At 41.3% G+C, this 21,627-nt stretch overlaps 2 protein-coding genes across 2 annotated transcripts; both read left to right on the top strand.

Moving 5' to 3' along the window:
* The first annotated feature begins 407 nt into the window (after positions 1-407).
* On the top strand, positions 408-8,329 carry prph (peripherin). The gene is made up of 9 exons (XM_033627641.2): positions 408-1,062; positions 2,893-2,953; positions 4,675-4,770; positions 5,487-5,651; positions 5,736-5,861; positions 5,964-6,184; positions 6,520-6,572; positions 7,402-7,475; positions 7,565-8,329. Exons 1-9 carry the CDS (start codon positions 512-514, stop codon positions 7,634-7,636), a joined length of 1,419 nt encoding a protein of 472 aa, XP_033483532.1. The 5' UTR covers positions 408-511; the 3' UTR covers positions 7,637-8,329.
* Positions 8,330-9,166: 837 nt separating this feature from the next.
* On the top strand, positions 9,167-21,327 carry timeless (timeless circadian clock). Its single transcript, XM_033625532.2, has 30 exons — positions 9,167-9,307; positions 9,874-10,012; positions 10,159-10,312; positions 10,545-10,659; positions 10,779-10,841; positions 10,959-11,060; positions 11,178-11,333; positions 11,415-11,548; positions 11,805-11,892; positions 12,026-12,202; positions 12,617-12,834; positions 12,919-13,022; positions 13,440-13,609; positions 13,705-13,830; positions 13,985-14,136; positions 14,233-14,330; positions 14,413-14,533; positions 14,625-14,826; positions 14,940-15,079; positions 16,345-16,424; positions 16,522-16,645; positions 16,741-16,823; positions 16,964-17,130; positions 17,297-17,525; positions 18,200-18,268; positions 18,409-18,527; positions 18,846-19,101; positions 20,177-20,228; positions 20,332-20,396; positions 20,615-21,327. Exons 2-30 carry the CDS (start codon positions 9,931-9,933, stop codon positions 20,743-20,745), a joined length of 3,777 nt encoding a protein of 1,258 aa, XP_033481423.1. The 5' UTR covers positions 9,167-9,307; positions 9,874-9,930; the 3' UTR covers positions 20,746-21,327.
* The last annotated feature ends 300 nt before the right edge of the window (positions 21,328-21,627 follow it).

Raw genomic sequence — 21,627 nt, 5'->3', positions numbered from 1 at the left:
TAAGAACATTAAGTGTCCAAGTGGGAGCGAAATCATATATAGAAATCATGTGGAGAAATAAGAATCGAAAGTGACTGACTGAGGAAGAACCAGTGGACAAGTGTCAATGGGGACATGCATCAGAGAGGTGAGGAGGGGTGGGGCGTGAGGAGACATCTTTAGATATCGAAGCAGTACTATGGATGCCGGTCTGGCCTCCTGCCAAGAGCTCTGGTAAAAAGGGTGGAGCTGTCGAGACAGAGAGAAAGACAGAGAGAGGCAAGGTCTATCTCTGAAGGGTAGGGAGTGGCCGAAGCTTGTATGCTGATGAGTGATTGAGAAAGGAAGGGTTCATGTGGGTGGGATGAGGAAAAATGAGGGAGGGGCCGGCATGAGGATGATGGGATAGCTAGCCTGTGTGCATAAAAACCCCGGGCACTCTTCAGTCTGATGTCCTGTTGCTTCACGAGCATCTCCAAGCCTCAAGCTCTACCTTTTCTCCACAGCGACAGAGAACAGAAAGATAACAACCATGAGCCACTCTTCAATGCATACCTCAACTTCCTACAGGCGCACCTTCGGGGGCCCACACCTCATCTCCATGTCCTCTTACTCCCCTGTATCCTCCCGTATGCCTGTCTCTTCAGGGGGGCGCTACGTGCGTTCAATGTCACCTGTGGTTTCATCCCGTTCCACCACCTACCACCAACAGCGTTCTCGCGGCGGTGCCCAGCCCCCTCGCCTCTCCTACGACAAGGTGGACTTCACCCTGTCTGAAGCCATTAACCAGGAGTTCCTGACCACCCGCAGCAATGAGAAGGCTGAGCTGCAGGAGCTCAATGACCGCTTCGCCAGCTTCATCGAGAAGGTGCGTTACCTGGAGCAGCAGAATGGTGCGATGCAGCAGGAGCTGAACCAGTTCAAGGGCCAGCAGCAGCAAGGTCAGCCCAACCGCGCCTCTGAGCTCTTTCAGGAGGAGGTGAGGGACCTGCGCCGCCAACTGGATGCCTGTGGAAAGGAGAGGGACCAGTACCTACTGGAGAGGGACAACCTGGCTGAGGACCTGTCCCTGCTCAAGCAGAGGTTGGTAACAAGATGATAAGAAACAAAAAATGTATGATGCATGACAACACAAGACAGACAGACAAACAGACAGATAGAAAAATTTGAGCATCAAACACTTAATTTCCTGCATTCTGGTGAATTTTTATGCACCACTTTGTGCCTTTTCTGTATCAAGTCATGGTGCAAATATCTTTAGTTTGATAAGATTAAAATCCTCTGCTACTTTGTTTTATATATTGAGGAGGATGTGCCTTCTGCGTCCCCCCAGAAATCTGCCCCTATGCATAGATAGATCGATAGATAGATAGATAGACAGACAGACAGATAGATAGATAGATAGATAGATAGATAGATAGATAGAGCCACTGATGAAGTTGCATCCAACGAAGGCAAAGGTCAAACCCTCTTTCCTCCAGTCTTTCCCTGTGTTGTGCCTGTCAATTGTACGTTGAGCTGTTGGGGTGGGCTACTGTACTTACCACCAGTGCCACCCTTGCATTATTCATTGACACTGTTATAATTTATTGCCCATAGTCCACTTAAAGCACAGAGAAGGTGGAGAGTCCCTAGGCGTTTGCAACTTGAGTCCCCTAATGATGGTGGAGTAGGGCGTGGCACATGAGCAAACTGGACACAACAGAGCATCAGCATGATGCAGGACACTGCGCTGCATCTTGTTCATGTATGAGTGTATATGTTTACTGAATGTCTTGTGCACTAGCAGGATTCAACAGAAAACAAGGAGAAGAGCCTCAGTCTATGACAGCAAAGTGACCCACAATAAACTATGACACAGTTTTGGATGCCACATTACATAAGGATGTGTTTCGTGATACCCCTTTAAATAATGCAAATTTATTGACACACATGGTAATGTATGCACACACTGAGAGGAGAGAAGAAAGGAGGAGGATGGATGGATGGACCAGATACAGGGTGGGGTCGACTGAGGAGCGGGGAGGGGAGAGAGGAAATAGGACCAGAGAAGGAGAGGTTGGATATCAGGCGTGGTGAGAACAGCGTCAGGAAAAATCAATGTGACTCAATGACTCCATTAGGTGTGTTTTCAGTGTCCCTCTGTGCTGATGGGATGGTGCCAGAGACCCCATTAGGACAAAAGGACCCCTGTAACACAACATGAATTAAAGATGAGGAAGCACGGCCGACTGTGTGATGCTTTCCCCACTAATCTACTTTATGTCCAGTGTGGACATGACTTCTGTCTGACAGGACAGATGGAGCTCATCAGTCAGAAAGTGTGAGCAGAGAACAAGTAAACATTGGTATTGTACATTTGATATCATTTGCAATGACTATAAATGAGTTTGCATTGTGAAACATATTTTTTCATTTCATTTTATTCCTTTTTGCAGGAGCATCGACAGACATTTTGACTGACGACAATCCACAAATGTCTCACTTTGTATGCATATCCCACATGATGCAGATTTCATATCGCTGCCCTGAAAATGGCCTGTCTCTGTACACTAGCCAATGTTAAAAATGGCCATTTAAAATCTTTAAAAAGATCAGAAGTGTGTGTACGTAATCTTATTGAGTGTGTGCAGATGAACTCATTGAACTGTGGGGAAATCACATTAGCTGAAAGCAGCAGCTGCTGATCCCACTGGGCGCACTCCAAACCCCTTTTTACAGGACAGTGAATTAACAAATTGATCCAGAAAGCTTTTTGCCAGCTGATGCCCCAGTGTAACCTTAGACAGAAAGAGTGTTTTTGGACAAGTTCGACATGTTCTTCACTCTCAACCTTTTCGTGAAAAGGACATTATTGGAGCCTGGAGGAAATCTGTACACTGTTTGAAACATTTTGTCTCTTTTGTCCTTAAGGTTGGACGAGGAAACCCAGAAGAGGGCAGATGCTGAGAACAACCTGGTTGCCTTCCGCAAGGTAAACACTCAGCTCACTCGACCATGATAACCTTATTGATTACAGTGTCCTCTGGCTCAGATAACAGGTCAAAATGGACAGCTCTGCTCCATCCCCAACACAAAATAGTTGCACAGTAATATGACAGGGCAGGTTTCTGAAATATCATTGATCTAGACCAGTGATACTTAACCTGTGGCCCTTGGGCGACATCTGGCCAATGATAAGGTACTGGGTGGCCCACCGACTATTTTCTTATTCACAGTGAAAATAAATTGATTTACATTGGAATTTTTTTTGGTACTTGAAAGTAAATAATATGACTGGACAGGATCCCGCAACCTCCCAAAATAGGTCCAGGCTAATCTTTGATATATCAGTTATTAATGTTTGTTTATTAATTGGCCTTTGGTCTCCTGTCATTTTGCAAAAGAGGCCCGTGTGCAAAGCAAGTTGAGTATCCCTGATCTGATTTTTTTTCTTTCTGCACTTGTTGCCCGGTTCACACTATACGATAGCCCGATTCTAGCCCAACACAGCCTTGTAAAGTGACGGCTTGGATGGTGAACGACAACAAATGTTGTACGTGATAATCCATCGTTTCATCTCATGTAGTGTGTCATAGTAGACAGCAACCGCACCACATCTGGGACGCCTCACAACGTTCCAACAGAAAGTCCAGCATGTTGTATTTTCTTTTTGTCTTTCACGACTTCTCCCGTCACAGCCGTCACTTTGACCAATAGGAACACAGAGTGACCTGCTGCTCTAGACAACTGTACATCAACAAGATCCCAGCTTTTTAGATATTCCCTCCAGGGACAACCACACAGAGTAAAAAGGGAAAAATGATGGTGTGAAACAGCAGAGACACGTTAGCAACCCGGTGAGTACTGCCATTAGCATCAAGCTAGCAAAGAATGTTACTTCTTCATAATGGAGATGGACAAAAAGTAAGAATACAAAAATAGTGGCTTTTACTCACCACAACTGCAGAGGCTGCCAGCTTCATTTGAAACAGACTTAATTATAAACGCGCCGTTATTAATTATTCCTTCTGCATTTTTATATTTTTACTTTTAATCCGCTCCCGTTGCCTTGATAAAGTTAATGCATTGGGCCATAATTTCAAAGTCAACACTTCCTGTATCTGTTTCAAATTAAAAGCCCCTTATAACTTCGGTCGAGAGAATCCCTTCATTTTCTAAATAGGCTTTTATTGTGAAACATTTGCAGGAACTTGTGGAAGATTCAGTGACTTGCATGTTTGCACACGGTACTTCAAATGTAGCTCCTGCCATCTGGTGGCACTTTTTACTTAACTACAATAACATCTCATCTCATCTCAGGGATAATGGGTGTAGACCATCGTGTAGTCTGGCATATCTGTCAGCCAAGTCACAGCACGATTTTATGACTCCACAATCGTATAATCTGACATAGTGACTGTTGGAACGGACAGAAGTGTCATGTAGTGTGAACCAGGCATAAGCCTGCAAGTAATTTATACGAATTAAACAACAATCATATGTATTTTAACTGTTGTTGAGTGGCTTGACTTTTTGTCCTTTAAATGTTTTTCATATTTCCAAATATTTCCATGCACTAAAGGATACTTGCGATGACATTTTTATAATCTCAGAATAGATGGAAGTATATTTATAATGATGAGGTGTTTCAGCCATGGAGAACATATTGCAGTTATGGAAGCATAAACTATGTTTGTCTCATATAAAAATTAGGATGTGGATGATGCCACATTGTCCCGTCTGGAGCTGGAGAGGAAGATCGAGTCTCTGGTGGATGAGATTGAATTCCTCAAGAAGCTCCATGATGAAGTAAGTGATGCTACCTGCTCTGCACTTTTCCAGCTTGTATACATGGAAAAGTCCTTTCTTACAAGAATCGCCTATCACAGAGCATAATTTTATATGCTGGACTAACAAGCTTTAACTTATTCTCTGTTAAATGCAACATTTATTGTCCTTAATAAGCATTAGTTTTTGTAATATGAGTTTATTATTTCATTTTATTTCATGTTGAACAAGGAGAGGGTGGATACTATGGAACTTTGACAACTTTAGACAAAAGAGCAAAGTGTGTTTAGAGGGTACACTAAACACTAAAAAGGTGTCAGTCTGATTTATTTTTGAAAATGTGTGATTTTAGTTTGCATTTAAAGCCTAGCTAAATCTGATGTGAATATCTGTGCCTGGAGCTTGTCTGCAAGAAAAAAACAGCAGTATCTGAAAGGCAAGCAGTTGCTGAATTATAGAAGAAGGAAAAGAACCAATAATATATATACTGAAATATATTTGAATGTCATCTACATAGAGGTGCAATGAAACGTGGTGTTAAGTGATTACATCAAGAGATCCTTGTGAAAATAGTAGGTGTCCCAAAACTAAACCCTGGAGGATACCAGGGTGAGGTGTACAGAGCTAAATTGGCTCCCTACACCTAATGGAAGAATTTTTTAAAAAAATTGTTGGCAAGCTTGCGATATAACAGTTGTATTTCTGACAATATTTTGCCCATATCTTGGTGTTATCAGGAAATTCAGGATGTGCAAGTGAGTGTCCAGACCCAGCAGCTGAAGATGGAGGTGGATAGCACTGCCAGGCCTGACCTAACTGGTGCTCTGAGGGACATCAGGGCTCAGTATGAGACCATTGCCTTGAAGAACATGCAGGAATCTGAGGAGTGGTACAAGTCCAAGGTAGGCAGACAAACACACTGACAGTCACACATGAACATACAAGCATGTATTTATTCTTGTGTGCTTCATCTTTTGTTTCTACAGTTTAATGATCTGACTGAGTCTGCAAAGCGCAATACTGATGCTCTGAGGCAGGCCAAGCAGGAGGCCAACGAGTCCAGGAGGCAGATTCAGTCTCTCAACTGTGAAATTGAAGCACTGAAGAACACAGTGAGGCCAAACACCACCCGTCATTTGTCTCATTAATCTATAATCTATCATTATACATGTTACAGCCTCTTATTGCACTGTATGCACTACTGTGTGTTTCAGAATGAAGCTCTGCTGAGGCAGATGCGTGAAATGGAGGATCAGTTTGGCATTGAGATCGGCAACTACCAGGACAACGTAGGCAGACTGGAGGATGAGATCCGCCACCTCAAGGAGGAGATGGCTCGCCACCTTCGGGAGTACCAGGACCTCCTCAATGTGAAGATGGCTCTGGACATTGAGATTGCTACCTATCGTAAACTGCTGGAGGGGGAGGAGAGCAGGTGAGTTGGGACATACTGTGTCTCAGGTCCAAGTTTTTGTTGTTTTTACAGGATTTTTCCCTTTAATTGCTGTAGATTTCCCCATGCTCAGTGGTACCTCACAGCTAAAAGGACCTAAATTAAATCCTAAATCCTTGTGCTGCTATTGTCAGGATCCTCCAGATACTCCAGTCTTCTCACAAATAAAACTGAATTGACTTTTTTGACATAAAATGTTACTAATTTGTTTCTTACATGGTCTAGTCTTAACTCTATGTCAATTAAAAAACAACCAAACAAACAACTTATCATTACAGATTAGATTGTAACATCCAACTTTTATATTCCCTGTTCAGGATTACTGTTCCCATCCTCAATATTGGGATGAGCAATCACCTTGGTGACCGAGGTAAGCTTTAAGTTTTCGTTTTCCAAAGTAAAATACCACATGTAAGGTCTCAGGAGTCCCTTTACCTTTAAATTATAGAGTTGTGAGTCATGAAGAGCCACACGGTTCTGGAGGTGGTTTTCCCCATTCTGCAATCCCATTTCATTTCCAATTTTCTTTAAGCAATATCTTCAGTATTACTGAACATAGAAATACTTTCTTGGATAATGAAAGAACCCTGTAGATATATGTTAAATCCTTCATTTTTAATTATTTTAACTCGGGAATTATGTGTCGCCTGACAGTATGGAATGAGGCATGGCTCAAGAGGCAAGTCGGAAATGCAAATCAGAGTTGCAAATTCAAAATGTATTGTAGCGACAGTTAGGAACAAAACACCTTGGCACAGTTGCTGAATTCATTGAAAATTCACCCAGGATGTAAAAGTAAATGGATATAAGAAGCCAGTTGTATTATTAATTATCACAGCAGCATACTCTTTAACTTCTGCCCCTTAGCAGTGCAGATAAATGCATTTTAAGCTCAGTGATTGGATGTCATTTTGCGAATTGCATACTGGGAGTCATAAATAAATGTAGACAAAGTTGTACCTTTGATTTTTTTTCAGTCAATGAACCTGATATTTTTTGATGCAGTTGTTGATCTTTTGTAGTATCGATTCAGCCAGGAGGTATTCTTATTTCTAAAACCAGGGTGTCTGAATTTAATCTTTGAAGAGAAAATCTTTTAAAAAGGAGTGCAGAGAAGCAACACTTTTGTTTTGTGATTACAAATGTTTCTTAATCTAAAAATCTCAGCAGAGAGCTTCATTTATTTTGACTTTTCACAGACTATGAACACACAGACTCCACCTCAACCAAGAGGACTGTGGTGATCAAGACAGTTGAGACTAGAGATGGAGAGGTACAATGATTAATATAAAATACAAACTAGCTTGACATATTGATGATTTATTTATATTTTTCAATTTTAATCTCTTTCTTTTCCATCAGGTGGTGAAGGAGTCAAGGAGGGAGAAGGAGAGAGAGTCAGCCCGCACTGACAAGGATGACAATGACGAGTAGAAAAAAAAAATACTGCTAAGAAAATGTGAAGGCCAGAGCCATGAGAGAAAGAGAAAAAACCCCAACAAAACGAGGAATAAATAGAAAAAGCCAAACTCTGATCCATATAGTCCCCATTCCCACTAGTTATGTGTTAAATTGTCTCGCAGAGAGTCTCTCAGTGTTGGTGCAATGTTGAATGAATTCTTTTTAGAGAGTGTCACTTTGGTGCTATTTAAGCCACCCAACTTTTGCTAAACACTTGTGTCATCTGTAGGGCTAAACAAAGCCACTTTATTACCATACCACTTGAGGCCTTCATTTACAGTGCAATCCCGTGGAATCCTTAGACTACCACATGTTTGTAGCAGAGTATTAAACTACAGTACAGGCTGAATTAGAGACTTTAAATGGTGTCGTAGATAGGACTTACTATAAAAACTTTACAAACTACCCTTTGGTCAACATACCTTAAATGACAGATTAAGAATAACTTAACCTATTTGCATTTGTTTCAGAAGCTTTGCAATCCTCTTGTAGCGCAAACCAACCAATCACAAACATGTAACACATAGGAAATGTTGACACTGAAAATTTGACCAACTAAAATCACCAACTTAAAAGACTTATGCTGAATGTGCTTTGCAATGCTGTGTGTATCTGGCACGATTGATGAATGAATATGTAAGTGCAAATAAACTCAATTGGAGCAAATCTGTCTTGTCTGTCCATGTAACTCATTGTGAATGCATTACATATTTGGTTGATGGTTGTTGCTGTTTCATAAAAAAAACACTGTCAATTTGTCAAGCCATTTTAAACCCAAGGGTGAGAACCTTTACCACACATACCATTTCTCAAACATATTTAAAGCAGGTATTTAAAGTACTATTTTGTTTGTGTTTGCCTCATATTATATTCTGGTTGTCTGTACACAGATCAGATTTGTCAACACAGCATGGTTAATTTCTAAAATTGTGTGCTGCTTGATTAGAAAATTTAGAGTAGGCTTCTCTTACCTTTGCATGAGCTGCTATTAAAACTGGTCATCCAACAGATTGCCCAAAGTTCTTCATCTCTACAAGTGTTTTTGGTTATTTTTCTTACAGTGTGAATGGCGGTATTTGGTGGCTCCAGTATGGTGAGATGACACGGATACACCTTTTTGTGTTGAAAAATAAAATAAAATAAAAAATCTAAGTTCTTTTTACACAAAAACAACATGAAGTTTTATGGTACAGTAGAAGGGGGAAGTCATTTTTTCCTGACAGTTTATTCCCTACATTTCCCCTCTCAGGCGACACCTTCGTTCAACCTGCACGTATATTCCACTAAATTCTCATAGTTTGGCGCACACAGACGTCAACGGGGTCCTAATCTTACCTTTTGTGCCTCAACGTGACACCCTCAATTCACTGATTTTGGGTAACCTGGGGTTTTTGGGTGATAAATACAGAAAGGCGCTGCCTGAAATGCCAAACTTAGGGCAAAAAGCTTTCTCTCCGTGACGACATTCTACATCCGCTCCCTGAGTTTTCGCTCGCAGTCTTGGCGCGAGACTTGTCCTACTGTCAAATATTGGTGCAACAGCAGGCTGAAACCAGCGTTATAACTGATGGAAAAGGTCTTCACTTTAGTCACCACCGGCTATTAAACACGGAACCTGTCGAGTAGCGGCGTTCAAACGACCCGGTAAAGTAACGTGTGATATTTTCTTTGTCTGAACAACGATTAAAAAAGTCTGTAAACTGAAGCTAACTGCTGCGGCGGCTACATAACATTAGCAACACGTAGAGAATAACCATCCTGTGGGGGCTCAGCTAGCTAGATACCGTGGCTAATATAACCCCCTGAATAGTTTATTTTATAACAACAGTCAGCGATGCTTATCATGTTACTCAAACTTTAAGGTAAGGGTTAGTCCCCTGGTTAGTCTGCTCTCAAGTGGGTGTCAATAGTTTAATGCCAGAAACAATGCTGGTAGGCTGTTGATAACTAACGTTATACCTAAGAGAAACTACTTAAAAGTGTTCAAAGTCTGAAATCTCCTCTACAAGTAGCAGATGAACCAGGTCAAGATGCACTTAAGTTTACATTTGAAACGTGCTGTGTAGAGTTTATTATTATGTGCAGGATCATGCCCAGTAGCAAATAATGACTTGACTGATCTGGCTCAAAAGATTGACACACAGTAAACACGCTTTTTGAGATGCTCTGTTGACTTTGTTCTGTTGGTCTCTCTGTATCCTACTGTGTAGCTGATCAGACTGAACCTCCACCTTTAAGCTGTCTGATGGTGTAAGGACTTATTCAAGATGGACTGTGAGCTTTTGGCAACATGCAGTGCTCTCGGCTATCTGGAGGGAGACACTTATCACAAAGAGGCTGATTGCTTAGGTGAGTGGTTTTTATGAAAAATATTACAAATATACAATACATTTCCTGCATCATCAGAGGGAAGTAGAATAGGCGATATTGATGACATGGATTTAAAACAGGAAAAGCTCCTGTCCTCTTCTAACTGTCCCGTCTCTGTGTTGCAGAGGGCGTGAAAGACTTGATCAGGTATTTACGCCACGAAGATGACACCCGTGACGTCCGCCAGCAGCTGGGTGCAGGCCAGATCATACAGAATGACCTTTTACCTATTATCATCCAGCATGGAAAAGAAAAGGCCTTATTTGATGCCTGCATCAGGTATAAACTCTAACATGACACTTTTCTATCAAATATTAAATATTTATGAGGTGAACAAATAATCAGTCTGGTAATATATCATATTACAGTCTTCATAATATGTATCATTGACACACCAATGCCGATATTGTAATACATATTGCCCTACTGGTACCAAGTATTGTTTATTTAAATGTATCCTCATTAGATTTACTGACTGATGCTCGTATGACTCTTCTCTGTTTTTCTTCAGGCTCATGGTCAACCTCACTCAGCCTGCCATGCTTTGCTTTGGTAAAGTCCCTGATGACCCAGTGTTTAGACATCACTTCTTGCAAGTTATGTCTCATTTACAAGCCTACAAAGAGGTACTGTGATCTCAGTATAACAGTAATAAGTGATGCCATCACTGTAATAACAACCATAATTTATGTTTAAAATTGAATAATAATACTTAACGTATTGTGTCTTCTGCCTTTATTTTTAGGCTTTTGCCAGTGAAGCGGTGTTTGGTATTTTAAGTGAGACATTATACACGCTTCTACAGCTGGTGAGTGTTTTCCTGGGGAAAGAAAAACCAACAAAACCCTCACCTGTTTCATAGATGATATCAGTAAAATGGTTCTGTTTATCCATGTCTTACCCGATTTAACCTCTTCTCCTTCAGGACTGGGAGCAGAGACAGGAGGAGGATAACCTGCTGATTGAAAGGATCCTGCTGCTGGTCAGAAATGTGCTTCATGTACCTGCGGACCCTTGTGAAGAGAAGGTCTGACTTAAACCAATATTGTCATATAAGAGGCAGAGCTAAATTTGTCCAACAGTTTATTTAATATTACACTTCATCTCACCTCTCCACATTCCCTAAACTCTGCCTCTGTTGTAGAAAGTGGATGATGATGCCAGTGTCCATGACAGGCTGCTGTGGGCCATTCACATGAGCGGTTTTGATGACCTGATCAAGTTCTTGGCGTCGGCCCAGAGTGAGCAGCAGTGGAGTATGCACGTGTTGGAAATAATCTCCCTCATGTTCAGAGACCAGGTGAGACAGAAGAACCCCTTGGAGGCTCACATAATAGGTTTGCAGCTGATCTGTGTTTGAGCTCTTCTTCTTTCCTCACAGACACCAGAAGCTTTGGTGAGCGCCGGTCAGGCTCGTTCAACAGAAGAGAAGCAGCGAGACTCTCAGGAGCTGGAGGCACTGAGGCAGAAGGAGCATGCGGCGAAACGCTCTCGCACATTACAGAGAGGAACCAGGTACAATTAAGCGCATGTACAGTCACCAAGTTCTTTACTCCAGAGCCTAAATGTGTTTTTATTTTCCAACTTGGTCTGAAAAATGTCACAGAACTGCTTAATGTTATCTACAGAAAGCTTTGGTCTGTGTCATGAAATGTACAAGCAGCTCGTTTGAAGTACTGGAGCTTAAAAAATAAATGTAATATGTTCTATCTGTTTGTGTTTGTGTGTGTTTGTGTGTGTGTGTGTGTGTGTGTGTGTGTTGTTCTTTCAGACACTCTCGCTTCGGAGGGTCTTTCGTGGTTCAAGGCCTCAAGGCGATTGGGGACAAAGATGTGATTTATCACAGAAATATTCATAATGTGAGTTTTGAACTCTTGTAGCTCATCTGTGATACCAAACAATTGTGGCGCTGTGATGCTTGCAAAAATTATTTTAATATGAGTCTCTGTTTTTTCTTCCTTTTTTAATTTAATTTTATTTTATTTTTTTAAGTTCAAAAATTATACTCATGACGTAGGCAAAGCAGTGAGGCGGGTTCCCAAGAGGAATCGTCAGGCTCAGGAATGTAAGGACAAACGGCGCTCAGCCTTAAATGTTCGACTCTTCCTGCGAGAGTTTTGTGTGGACTTCTTGGAGAACTGCTACAATCGCCTCATGTACCTTGTCAAGGTCAGTTGCTGTAATAATAATCATTTATTTTCTCACAGTCCAAAACATCAATGACCAATAATGAAAAACCATGTAGATATTTTAAATATGAGGACAGGAATATGACAAATAAACAACTACAACAAAAACACTGGTATCACTATTGACCTATTACTATTTTAAGTATTGGTATTGGCCCAGAATTTCACAATCGGTGCATCCATACTTAGTATACAAATGGAAAATAGGACTGAAAAAGATAATATTTTAATACCTTTTATGAAACTATGCTGTGAGAAAACCTTTCAAAGAAAATGTCGGATATGCTTATGTCAAATAGGTGACTCATAATTAAATCTTTAAGTTACTCACAGCTTATTGTTCATTGTAAGTAGAATACTCTTAACACTTTGCATTTCCTCATCTCCCCCACAGGAAAGTCTAATCCGAGAGCAAACTCAGGAGCACGACGAGACATACTACCTCTGGGCGCTCAGCTTTTTCATGGCCTTCAACCGTGGCAACGGTTTCCGTGCTGACTTAGTCTCTGAGACCATGTCCGTCCGTGCTTTCCATTATATTGAGCGCAACATCACCAACTACTATGAGATGATTCTCACAGACCGCAAAGAGGCCACGTCGTGGTCACGCAGGTAAGAAGATTTTTGGTATCAGGTTAACAGAAAAATGTCAAATCTGTGCGTTGGTCCCGGACTGTTATCACTTGTTGTTTCTAGGATGCACCTGGCGCTAAAGGCATATCAGGAGCTGCTGCTGACTGTGAACGAGATGGACCGCTCACAGGATGAAACCATCCGCCAGAGTTCCAGCGTCATTAAAAGTAAGATGCTAACAGCTTTTGTTCACATAAGCTCTTTTTACACAGAGATCCCGCAATAGGGCCGCAGGAAAGATGCTTCATTATGCCAGCTTTGCTTTTTTACACATAACCAAACAACACTGACATGATGCTGCTCCAATGTGTGATTGAGGTGTGACTTCAACAGGCTATGTTTAAGTTGCTATAGAATACTCTTTTCAATTTTTAAAATTTGAATTATAGCCCTTTTTCTGGGTAACAAAGCACAACTAGAACACAAGTGTGCGTGTGTTCTCATCATTGCATAATGCTTCAATTAAACAGATATTCTGCTAAGACAATATTCACTTTAAATTTAGTTTTAAGTCTGAAATATAAAAAAGAGTTTGCATGTAATTGCAGTCCTAGTTTTCTCATTTGTTTACCTTCACTTTATAGGCAACATATTTTACCTGATGGAATACAGGGAGATCTTCCTGACCCTGCTGAGGAAGTACGATGAAACCAAACAGCCTCAATCCTATCTCAAAGACTTGGTGGAGTCAACTCATCTCTTCTTGCGCATGTTGGAGCGATTCTGCAAAGGTCGCAGAAACTTAATGGTTCAGGTAAGTTCTTGTGCTAACTTTGCAGTGTGTGTTTGTAAATCCTTGCCATTTGTACCTGGTCAAAATGTTAACATCTAGCTCTGTTAACCCTGCAGAAGAAGAAGGTGAGGCGGAAAAAGTCTCACGGTCAGAAAAAGTCTCCTGCTGCAGAAACTAGTCCAGAGGCTCTGGAGGAGACCTGGAAGGTGCTGGAGGAAGAGCTGAGGGCTTCTGGGTTTCAGGTCAGTGTGAGGATGAAACTCAAGGGGGAGCTAAGTGCTTTCAGAAACACATTAGTCCGATGCGATGAACTGAGAGGCTGAAACTGAACTAAAATCTTGTCTGGTCCAAAGTGAAAAGTTTACTGCATTTCACCTTTCTGTCCTCTGTGTGCAGTTGTCAGAGTCTTTAAGTGAAAGCATTGTGCCGTTTGATGCCACATCTGAAACTCCACTTGAGGAGCAGCGCACTGAGGCCATGGTGCGGGTGCAGGATGCCCTGCTGGCTCGCCTGGGACCAGAAGCACTGGGGCTGCTGCGTGCTGCCAGGTCAGTGAGACTCAACGTGCCACTGACCCCTCAGACTAATCACACAAATTAAGTTATGAGTTATCTTAGTATTTACCGTCTTCTTTTTCTTCTCAGGGAGGTGTGGCCAGAGGGAGATGTGTTTGGGTCAGCTGATGTGGAACCAGAGGAGGAACTTGAACTCCTTAAACAGATCCTGCATGCCAACCTGCCAAGTAAGTTTTTTAAATTTATTTATTTGTGACCCTTTGCATCACAGGCTCTATGCAGCACTCAGACGTTGCCTCTGGGTTTCAGGGTCATCTCTCCCTGAGCCTGTGGCAGAGGATGAGGACGATGCAGCAGAGTTAGAAGAGGAAGAGTTGGAGTCTGTCCAGATTTCTGAAAAAGAGTTCAACTTTCTAGACTTTGTTAAGAGGTGATGAAAACAATAACCTGCCACAGCATGCCAAATAGTACTGTTGTGACCCTTCTGATGGGGCATGTTACCCTTCTCTTCCCCCTCACAGGTTTTGCAACCCCAGTATTGTGCGTCCATACCTCCTCTTACTAAAATCGTACTCCAAAAACACACCTCACACAAACCACTGCATCACTCGAATGCTGCACCGTTTGGCTGTCGACCTCAAAATGGACGCCCAGCTTTTCCAGCTGTCAGTCTTCAACCTTTTCAACAAGATCTTGAGTGACCCTGCAGCAGCTGCTTACAAGGTACCATACCGACATGAGAAAACATTTCTTCAGTGTTGCCAAGCAAGCTATGTGTGATATAAGGTCAAGTGCAGATTAGACACAGGAGCTTACTTTTATTTTCTGCTTCACAGGAACTGGTGACCTTTGCCAAGTTTGTGCTGAACCGTTTCTTTTCGGTGGCTGCACAAAACAACAAGGCGTATGTTGAGCTACTGTTCTGGAAAAATGTGGGAGCTGTACGTGAGATGACTGAAGGCTACAGCAAAGACGGGTTAGTGCTTGTTTTTGCTTGTCTACTATTGTGTCATGTTATAGAAATACTTCACCCATAAAAATGACCGTTTGTATATCAATTACTCAGCCTGTGCTACATTAAATTTATGAAGAAAACTTTGTTTTTCTTTTATACCTCCATAGTAGGGCTGCAACTAACAGTTATTTCCATTGGGTATTAATCTGTCGATTATTTCTGTATTAATCAACAAGTTTGTTTGGTCTATAAAATGTCAGAAAATTATGAAAAATGTTAATCAGTGTTTCCCAAAGCCAAGATTAAGCCCTGAAATGTCTTGTTTTTTCTGCAACCCAAAGATATTCAGTTTATTTTCATAGAGGAGTAAAAAAAAAAAAAAACCTAGAAAATGTTCACATTTAAGAAGCTGGGATCAGAGCATTTTTACTTTTTTCTCCTAAGAAAAATTACTCAAACCAATTAATCGATCATCAGATTAGTCAATTAATTGTTGCAGCTCTAATCCATGGTGAATGAAGAATCCAAAAACTGAGAAAATCCTTTATGAATTGGTGTAAAAGGGGTCTGAGATAAACAGCAGCAAAACTATATCAAAACATCAGTTTACAAACTCTCACACAGCTCATGCAGTATAGTCCAAGTCTCATTTATCCAGCTGTATGCTCAGAACTTCCCAAACATGCATTTTCCCCAGGACCTTACTATAAAAAAATACTCCCACATAAAAAGTGTCACACACAGAAGAGTATAATGCCTGGCCAAGTGAGAGCAGTTGAACTCTGCTCAATGAAATGCACAGGCAGAGCTCACACTATGTGCTTGGCCAGGTGCGCTACTGTATGCGAAAGTATTTTAAACATTACTGTTTTAGCAAAAATGCATGTATTTAGAAAGTACTGAGCATATGACTTGGATTATACTGCATGTGTTGTATGAGAGTTTACAAACTAATGTTTTCATGTAGTTTTGCTGTTGTTGAACACAGCCCAGTTTTACTTTGATTCATCAAGAATACGTTTTTTGGATTCTTCGTTCACCATGTAGGCATGCCAGAAAAACAAAGCTTTCTTTACAAATTTAACGTAATGCTGGATGAGTAATTGATACACAAATGGTCATTTTGTGGATGGCGCAGACTTTTGTTAACAAGTTACACATAAAACATTCACTTGTGTAGGATTATATAAGATTTATTCAAACACATGGCATTTACACTTACTACAAAATAGCAAAATCTTGGGTTCTTAAATTTGAAATGTTGCATCTCTTCCTAAATATGTCAGAGAGGGGAAAAAACCATCATGGACTGAAGAGGAGGAAGAGGAGCTGCGGAAACTCTATGAGGAGCACCTTCACTCTGAAGGTCTGCTTTCTTTTTGTCTGTTACACATTACACGATGCATTGCACACTATGTACTTCGATCCAGCTTCTTTCACTGACTGTTGATTCTTGTGTTCAGTGCCAGATATAGTGGAGACTCTGCTGCCGTTACTCAGCAACAGCAACCGCACTCGGCGCCAGGTAGTGACACAGCTGGTGCATATGGGTCTGGTGGCCAACGCTAAAGAACTGAAGAAACAGAAGTATGGACTGACAGAATGAGTTGTATTTTACATTTATGAAGTGAGGAAGATGTTGCAGAATGTCTCTATACACTGCCATTTTTCTCTACCAAAAGGAAAGGTACCAGAATTGTTCTCTGGACTGAGGAACAGGAGGAGGAGCTGCAGATGCTCTACGAGGAGTACAAGGACTCTGATGGTACTGGTCATCATATTCTTATTGTGTAGTGCATGAGAGGTCTTTTAGTGTACGCCTATCGCCAGTTTCATTCCTTGTACGACATCAGTCGCAGGAGTACTGTGATGACTCTCTTCAGTGATAAAACTGTACTTTCACAGACGTGTTGGGTAATATCATGAAGAAGGTCACAGCCAAGCGGTCCCGTGCGCGTGTGGTGGACAAGCTGCTCAGTATGGGCCTGGTGTCTGAGAGACGAGAACTTTATAAGAAGAGGAGTCACAGCGCTCATGGAAAGAGCTCTGGAAAGAGCTCTGGAAAGGGAATGGTAAAGTTTTATTAAATGTACTTCTTTTTGAGTAACATTTTGGACCACATTAAGAATGGTAAGATGAAGACACTAATGTATGTAATACAAAATATATATCACCAAAAAACAGTTATAGTTTAAGAAATGGTGTTTCTACAGTAAAGTCACTTTTTCTCTGCCACAGACTGAAGAAGAGTTCTTAGAGGGACTAACACAGGGGTTACCAGATGATCCTGATGACAGAGATGATGAAGATGAGGGAGAGGATGAGTCTGAGGAGAGTGAGGAAGAGGAAGATGAACAACAAAAAGGGGAAACATCACAAAATGGAGGAAGGAGGAGGCAAAGCCTGCACTCCACAGGGGAGAGGAGACCTGATGTAGGCAGCATGGTGTATGCTCTGCAACAGGAAGGTGAGACAAAAGGCACTTTAGTTAGGTGGATCATTTAATGCAATAACTTTAAAGCTACAGTTGGTTTTATGAGAATGAATTTTGTCATATTTGCTGAAACTGTCATTAGCTAGAGTATACCACGGTGCACTGAGAACAGCCAGTCAGAGCTGAGGAGCCTCTAAGGTTTGTGACCTGGCAGCCATGTTGGATACAGTTGACCAACGTACCAAGCACCACCCACCTGCTGAACCAACTTCCTCATTTTACAGATAAACAGTACACTAAAATATGTTTCTGAAAACATCTGAGGTGAAAAATAGGCAACTAGTCACAGAATCTGCAATGGTTATTTTTCTTCATGTGCGGTAAGGCCATCAGAAATGGTATGAGGCAACAAAGTAAGCAGAGGAGCATTATTTTTGTGAATATAGTGACAGTTTCAGCAAATGAAAATCACCAACTACTGCTTTAAATGCTACATACGGATTTAATGTAATTTTCAAAGTTATACCAGGGTCTCTTTTCATTACATGAGGTCAAAGAAACATTTGTGTTTATGTTAAAAGACACAGGTGGTGTGTGTGTTAAGACCTTGTTTGAAAAAATGTATCTTTAAGACTACAAGAATAAAACATAAGGTACTCTTATGATTAGTTTCATGCTGTTTTTTTCTTTCTTTCTTTTAATAACAGGCATGTCTGAACCCTTGTTGTGGCTACAGACCCGTCTAAACAGAACAGCAGAGGATCGTAAACAAGATGGTGAGTGCAACTGTCAGTAATGTAATTTCTTTACACTATTGCAAGTGGTTTTAGCACTCAGGAAGGTTGTGGTATGCGTGAAAAAAAAAGAAATTTGTGCTTTTTGGTCTGTTAAAGAAATTGTTGTGGTCATTCACCAGGTGTGTCCCACGATGTGCCACTGGTACCTCTGACAGAGGCATGTGAAGAAGCCATGGACAACAAGAGCTTTCAGAGGCTGTTGCGCAAACTGGGAATTCGAGCACCTGCAAATGAACAGGTGTGGTTTGTGTGTGTGGTATTTCACCTCCAACGCAGTCGGTTCACCTCATTTTAATCATGGGCCTTTGATCTGCTCTTTGTGCTTTCATTGGTCTTATTTTATGGTCTTTATGGTCAACCTTATGGTCTTCAGGACTTGTTCTAATTTGACAGACATTAAGTTGTGATGTGCTTTTGTGTATAGCTTTGTATTGTGTGTCTTTTGTGTGTGGGGTTTTCTTTTACTCTGTATTGTTTGTTGTTGTGCTCTCTGTTGATTTGATTTTGACTGCAAAACAATATCTAAAAGGTTTTTTTTTTACTGTTCTGTAACTAGGAAAGGTTTTGGAGGATCTCAGCAAAGATCAGTGTGTCCGAGCTCCGGAGCACAGCTGCAGCTCTTAGTCCAAGAGAGGAGGAAGCTAACGGAAGTGAGGAGCCAAACGGCTCCATGAGTCCAACTGCAGAATCCCAGAAGGAGGAGGAGGAAGAAGAGGAGGAGGAGGAAGAGGCCTCGGATGAAAAGAGAGCTGAGGCTCTGAGAGCTCTACTGCTCACACGCAAGAAGAAACAATGCACCTCAGAAAATACAGGTATGTGTGGGAGCTTCAGATTCTGAGCCTTGTCTCAGGTGGCAGCAGTTAATTACAGCTCTCTCAGGCAGGTAAGTGTTAAGTTACACGGCTACTAGAACAGCCTGCTTTGGGTAATCTAGCAGCAAGGAATGGTGGGAGAGGTCAATGTCAACGTTTTAGCTTCCTGAGAATATGATAGTAGTCTACTGCAGTAGCAAAGTAATCACAATCAAGTGTTTTAGCTTCAAACTGGAGAAGCAGCAATGTAATTATGACTGTAAAGAACCTGTCACCCTTGTTTTACATCTCAAAAAACTAGAGAAGTGAAATCCTCCTCTTCCACAGAACCACCACGTGACCTTATTTCAGAAAAAGATATGTATGGTAGTTAACGCCAAGACACAAATAATTATTGATCCAGTTTGAATTGTGCCGCAAATTACACACATGGTGTGTTCCAAAATTTTTTTAAGATTGTTTTCTCAGGCTTTTGCCTTTAATTGACAGGAGAGAGTGAAATGGGGGAGTGAGAGAGAGTGAGGGGTTGACAGGCAGCAAATGGTTGCGAGCCGGAGTCGAACCTGCGACCGCTGCAGCGAGGCATCACCTCTGTACATGGGGCGCCAGCACTATCCACTACGCTACCGACACCCCGATGTGTTCCAATTTAAAAGATAATTTGGCAAGTCAACAAGGTTGCAGTTTGTCATAAAAACATTGAAGTATGAGACTGTGAAAAGAATTGGAAAGACTACAAAAGTTGCATAAATGATGTCAACTTTCCCTATTGCTGAAGCTACTTAGCTAGCTAGCTGGTGTTAGCGACATATGGTATATCGTGTGGGATGAGAGATGTAGTTCAACCTGCATCTATATTGACAAACACGTGTGTGATTCATGGCTCAACTTAGAGAGGATCAAAAAATTATTTGTCTCTTGCCACTGAATACCGTACAATTTTTTTCCATAAATAAGTGTCCCATGGGGGACACCAGAAGGGAAGGGAGCTTTGTCTCTTAAGTCCACTGTTAATCAAAGATGAGTCAAGGATCAAGATGACTCTGTACATAATAAATTCTTTTGTTGTTTTTAGTTCCTGTGTCAGATGTCACTCCTACTGAGGATACGGACAGCACACTTGAGAGGTGAGGCATCGCCCTGTGTTGTTAATCAGTTAAGCCAAACCACAGCTGAGAAATGTCTATTTTTAATTCTGAACACTACTTAATCTAATCCTGTTCACATCAGGTCCCATGAGAGGACCTCAAATAAAAGAAGCAGGAGCAGAGTGCTGGACGATGACGAGGATGATGGTATTTCCCAAATGAAAGTTCTCATGTGTTACTTTAATGATAATGAACTGAGCACTTAGATAACTTGTAAAACTAAAGGTCAGTAGTATGTTGTCACTCCTTATTTTAACTTAACATCTGTGCTGCAGCAGTCCAGGATAAGTTACGAGCCTCCCACTTTAGTGGTGTTTAATCAGAGCTGAACTGCAGCGTTTTGACTCACATTACTGTCTTTACAGAGGATGAGTCCACCACTGCGATGGATGTGGAGACCAACGGCGATGCAGATTCAGACAGGGAGGATATCTCTGCTCCCGTGAAGCGTAGACGGAAGATGGTCTTAATTGATGAAGAGGAGGATGAGGATTAGTCACTTTCTTTAATGGACCGTAAAAACTGCAGACAGGGGAGACATAAAAGGCCCTTGCTTTGCTCAGAGGTGAATACAGCCCTCTGGAGGTCTGCAGTCCAGACAGCAGAAACTCTATTAATGGAATCCCAAACAACCCCAAAGAAACAGGCCCTTAGACCGGCCCCTGTGGATACATAGATCCTCTTATACAGCTTCAGTTTGTCATCTCTCTGGCAAACTGAAGCTGTATAAGAGGATCTATGGCACCACTGAGGCTTGCCATAGATCCTCTTATACAGCTTCAGTTTGTCATCTCTCTGGCAAGCCTCAGTGGTGCCTTTCTGTCATGGTATGTTATGGTTATGGTTCTCTTTGGATACTCTGCATGGGCACCACAGAGATATTGCTGTCTGGGAAAGTTTTACATCACAGGATTTTGTGTATAATCCAGTAATGCCTTTTTTGATTTGAAAGCTTCAGGCTCATTGTATTGATAAAATGAATCTTACATTTGTACTTTTAGGTCATTTCCAATGTTAACTTTGGATTTAAGAGTATAATTCATGCCTACTTATTAATAAAGAAGCACTGTTGTCAAAATAGTGGCTCACTGGCAGCTTTTGTTTTGTCACTTTGTTGCACTGCATCATTTAAACACTAGAGGGCACTTGAATAATGAACTACCTTTGTAAATTGTTAAAAGAATTATTTGAATCTGTAGTATATCTAATTTGAACCCTTGGCTATATGGTGTATCCCTTAAAATACAGCATTTGTACAAACTTCAGTTAGTATTGTAGCTCTGAATTGAGTGAGGATGTACTCAATGTAAATGGGGTCAGATTAAAATCTCAGTCTGTCCATATTTGTCTTATACTTCGGCAAAGACGACATGAACCA

This window comes from Epinephelus lanceolatus, chromosome 1, assembly GCF_041903045.1.
Source record: "Epinephelus lanceolatus isolate andai-2023 chromosome 1, ASM4190304v1, whole genome shotgun sequence".
NCBI classification, from domain to species: Eukaryota; Metazoa; Chordata; class Actinopteri; order Perciformes; family Serranidae; genus Epinephelus; species Epinephelus lanceolatus.
The sequence above is the reverse complement of the archived record's forward strand: the minus strand, read 5'-3'. Positions and strand labels throughout refer to the sequence as shown.

Bases quoted from the DNA above. Each gene is read 5' to 3' on its own strand.
- prph (XM_033627641.2), top strand. From the start codon at position 512: ATGAGCCACTCTTCAATGCATACCTCAACTTCCTACAGGCGCACCTTC. The intron at 4,771-5,486 runs GTAAGTGATGCT...TGGTGTTATCAG, and splicing joins TCAAGAAGCTCCATGATGAA to GAAATTCAGGATGTGCAAGT. The intron at 5,862-5,963 runs GTGAGGCCAAAC...TGTGTGTTTCAG, and splicing joins TTGAAGCACTGAAGAACACA to AATGAAGCTCTGCTGAGGCA.
- timeless (XM_033625532.2), top strand. From the start codon at position 9,931: ATGGACTGTGAGCTTTTGGCAACATGCAGTGCTCTCGGCTATCTGGAG. The intron at 12,835-12,918 runs GTAAGAAGATTT...TGTTGTTTCTAG, and splicing joins GCCACGTCGTGGTCACGCAG to GATGCACCTGGCGCTAAAGG. The intron at 14,331-14,412 runs GTAAGTTTTTTA...TCTGGGTTTCAG, and splicing joins CCTGCATGCCAACCTGCCAA to GGTCATCTCTCCCTGAGCCT.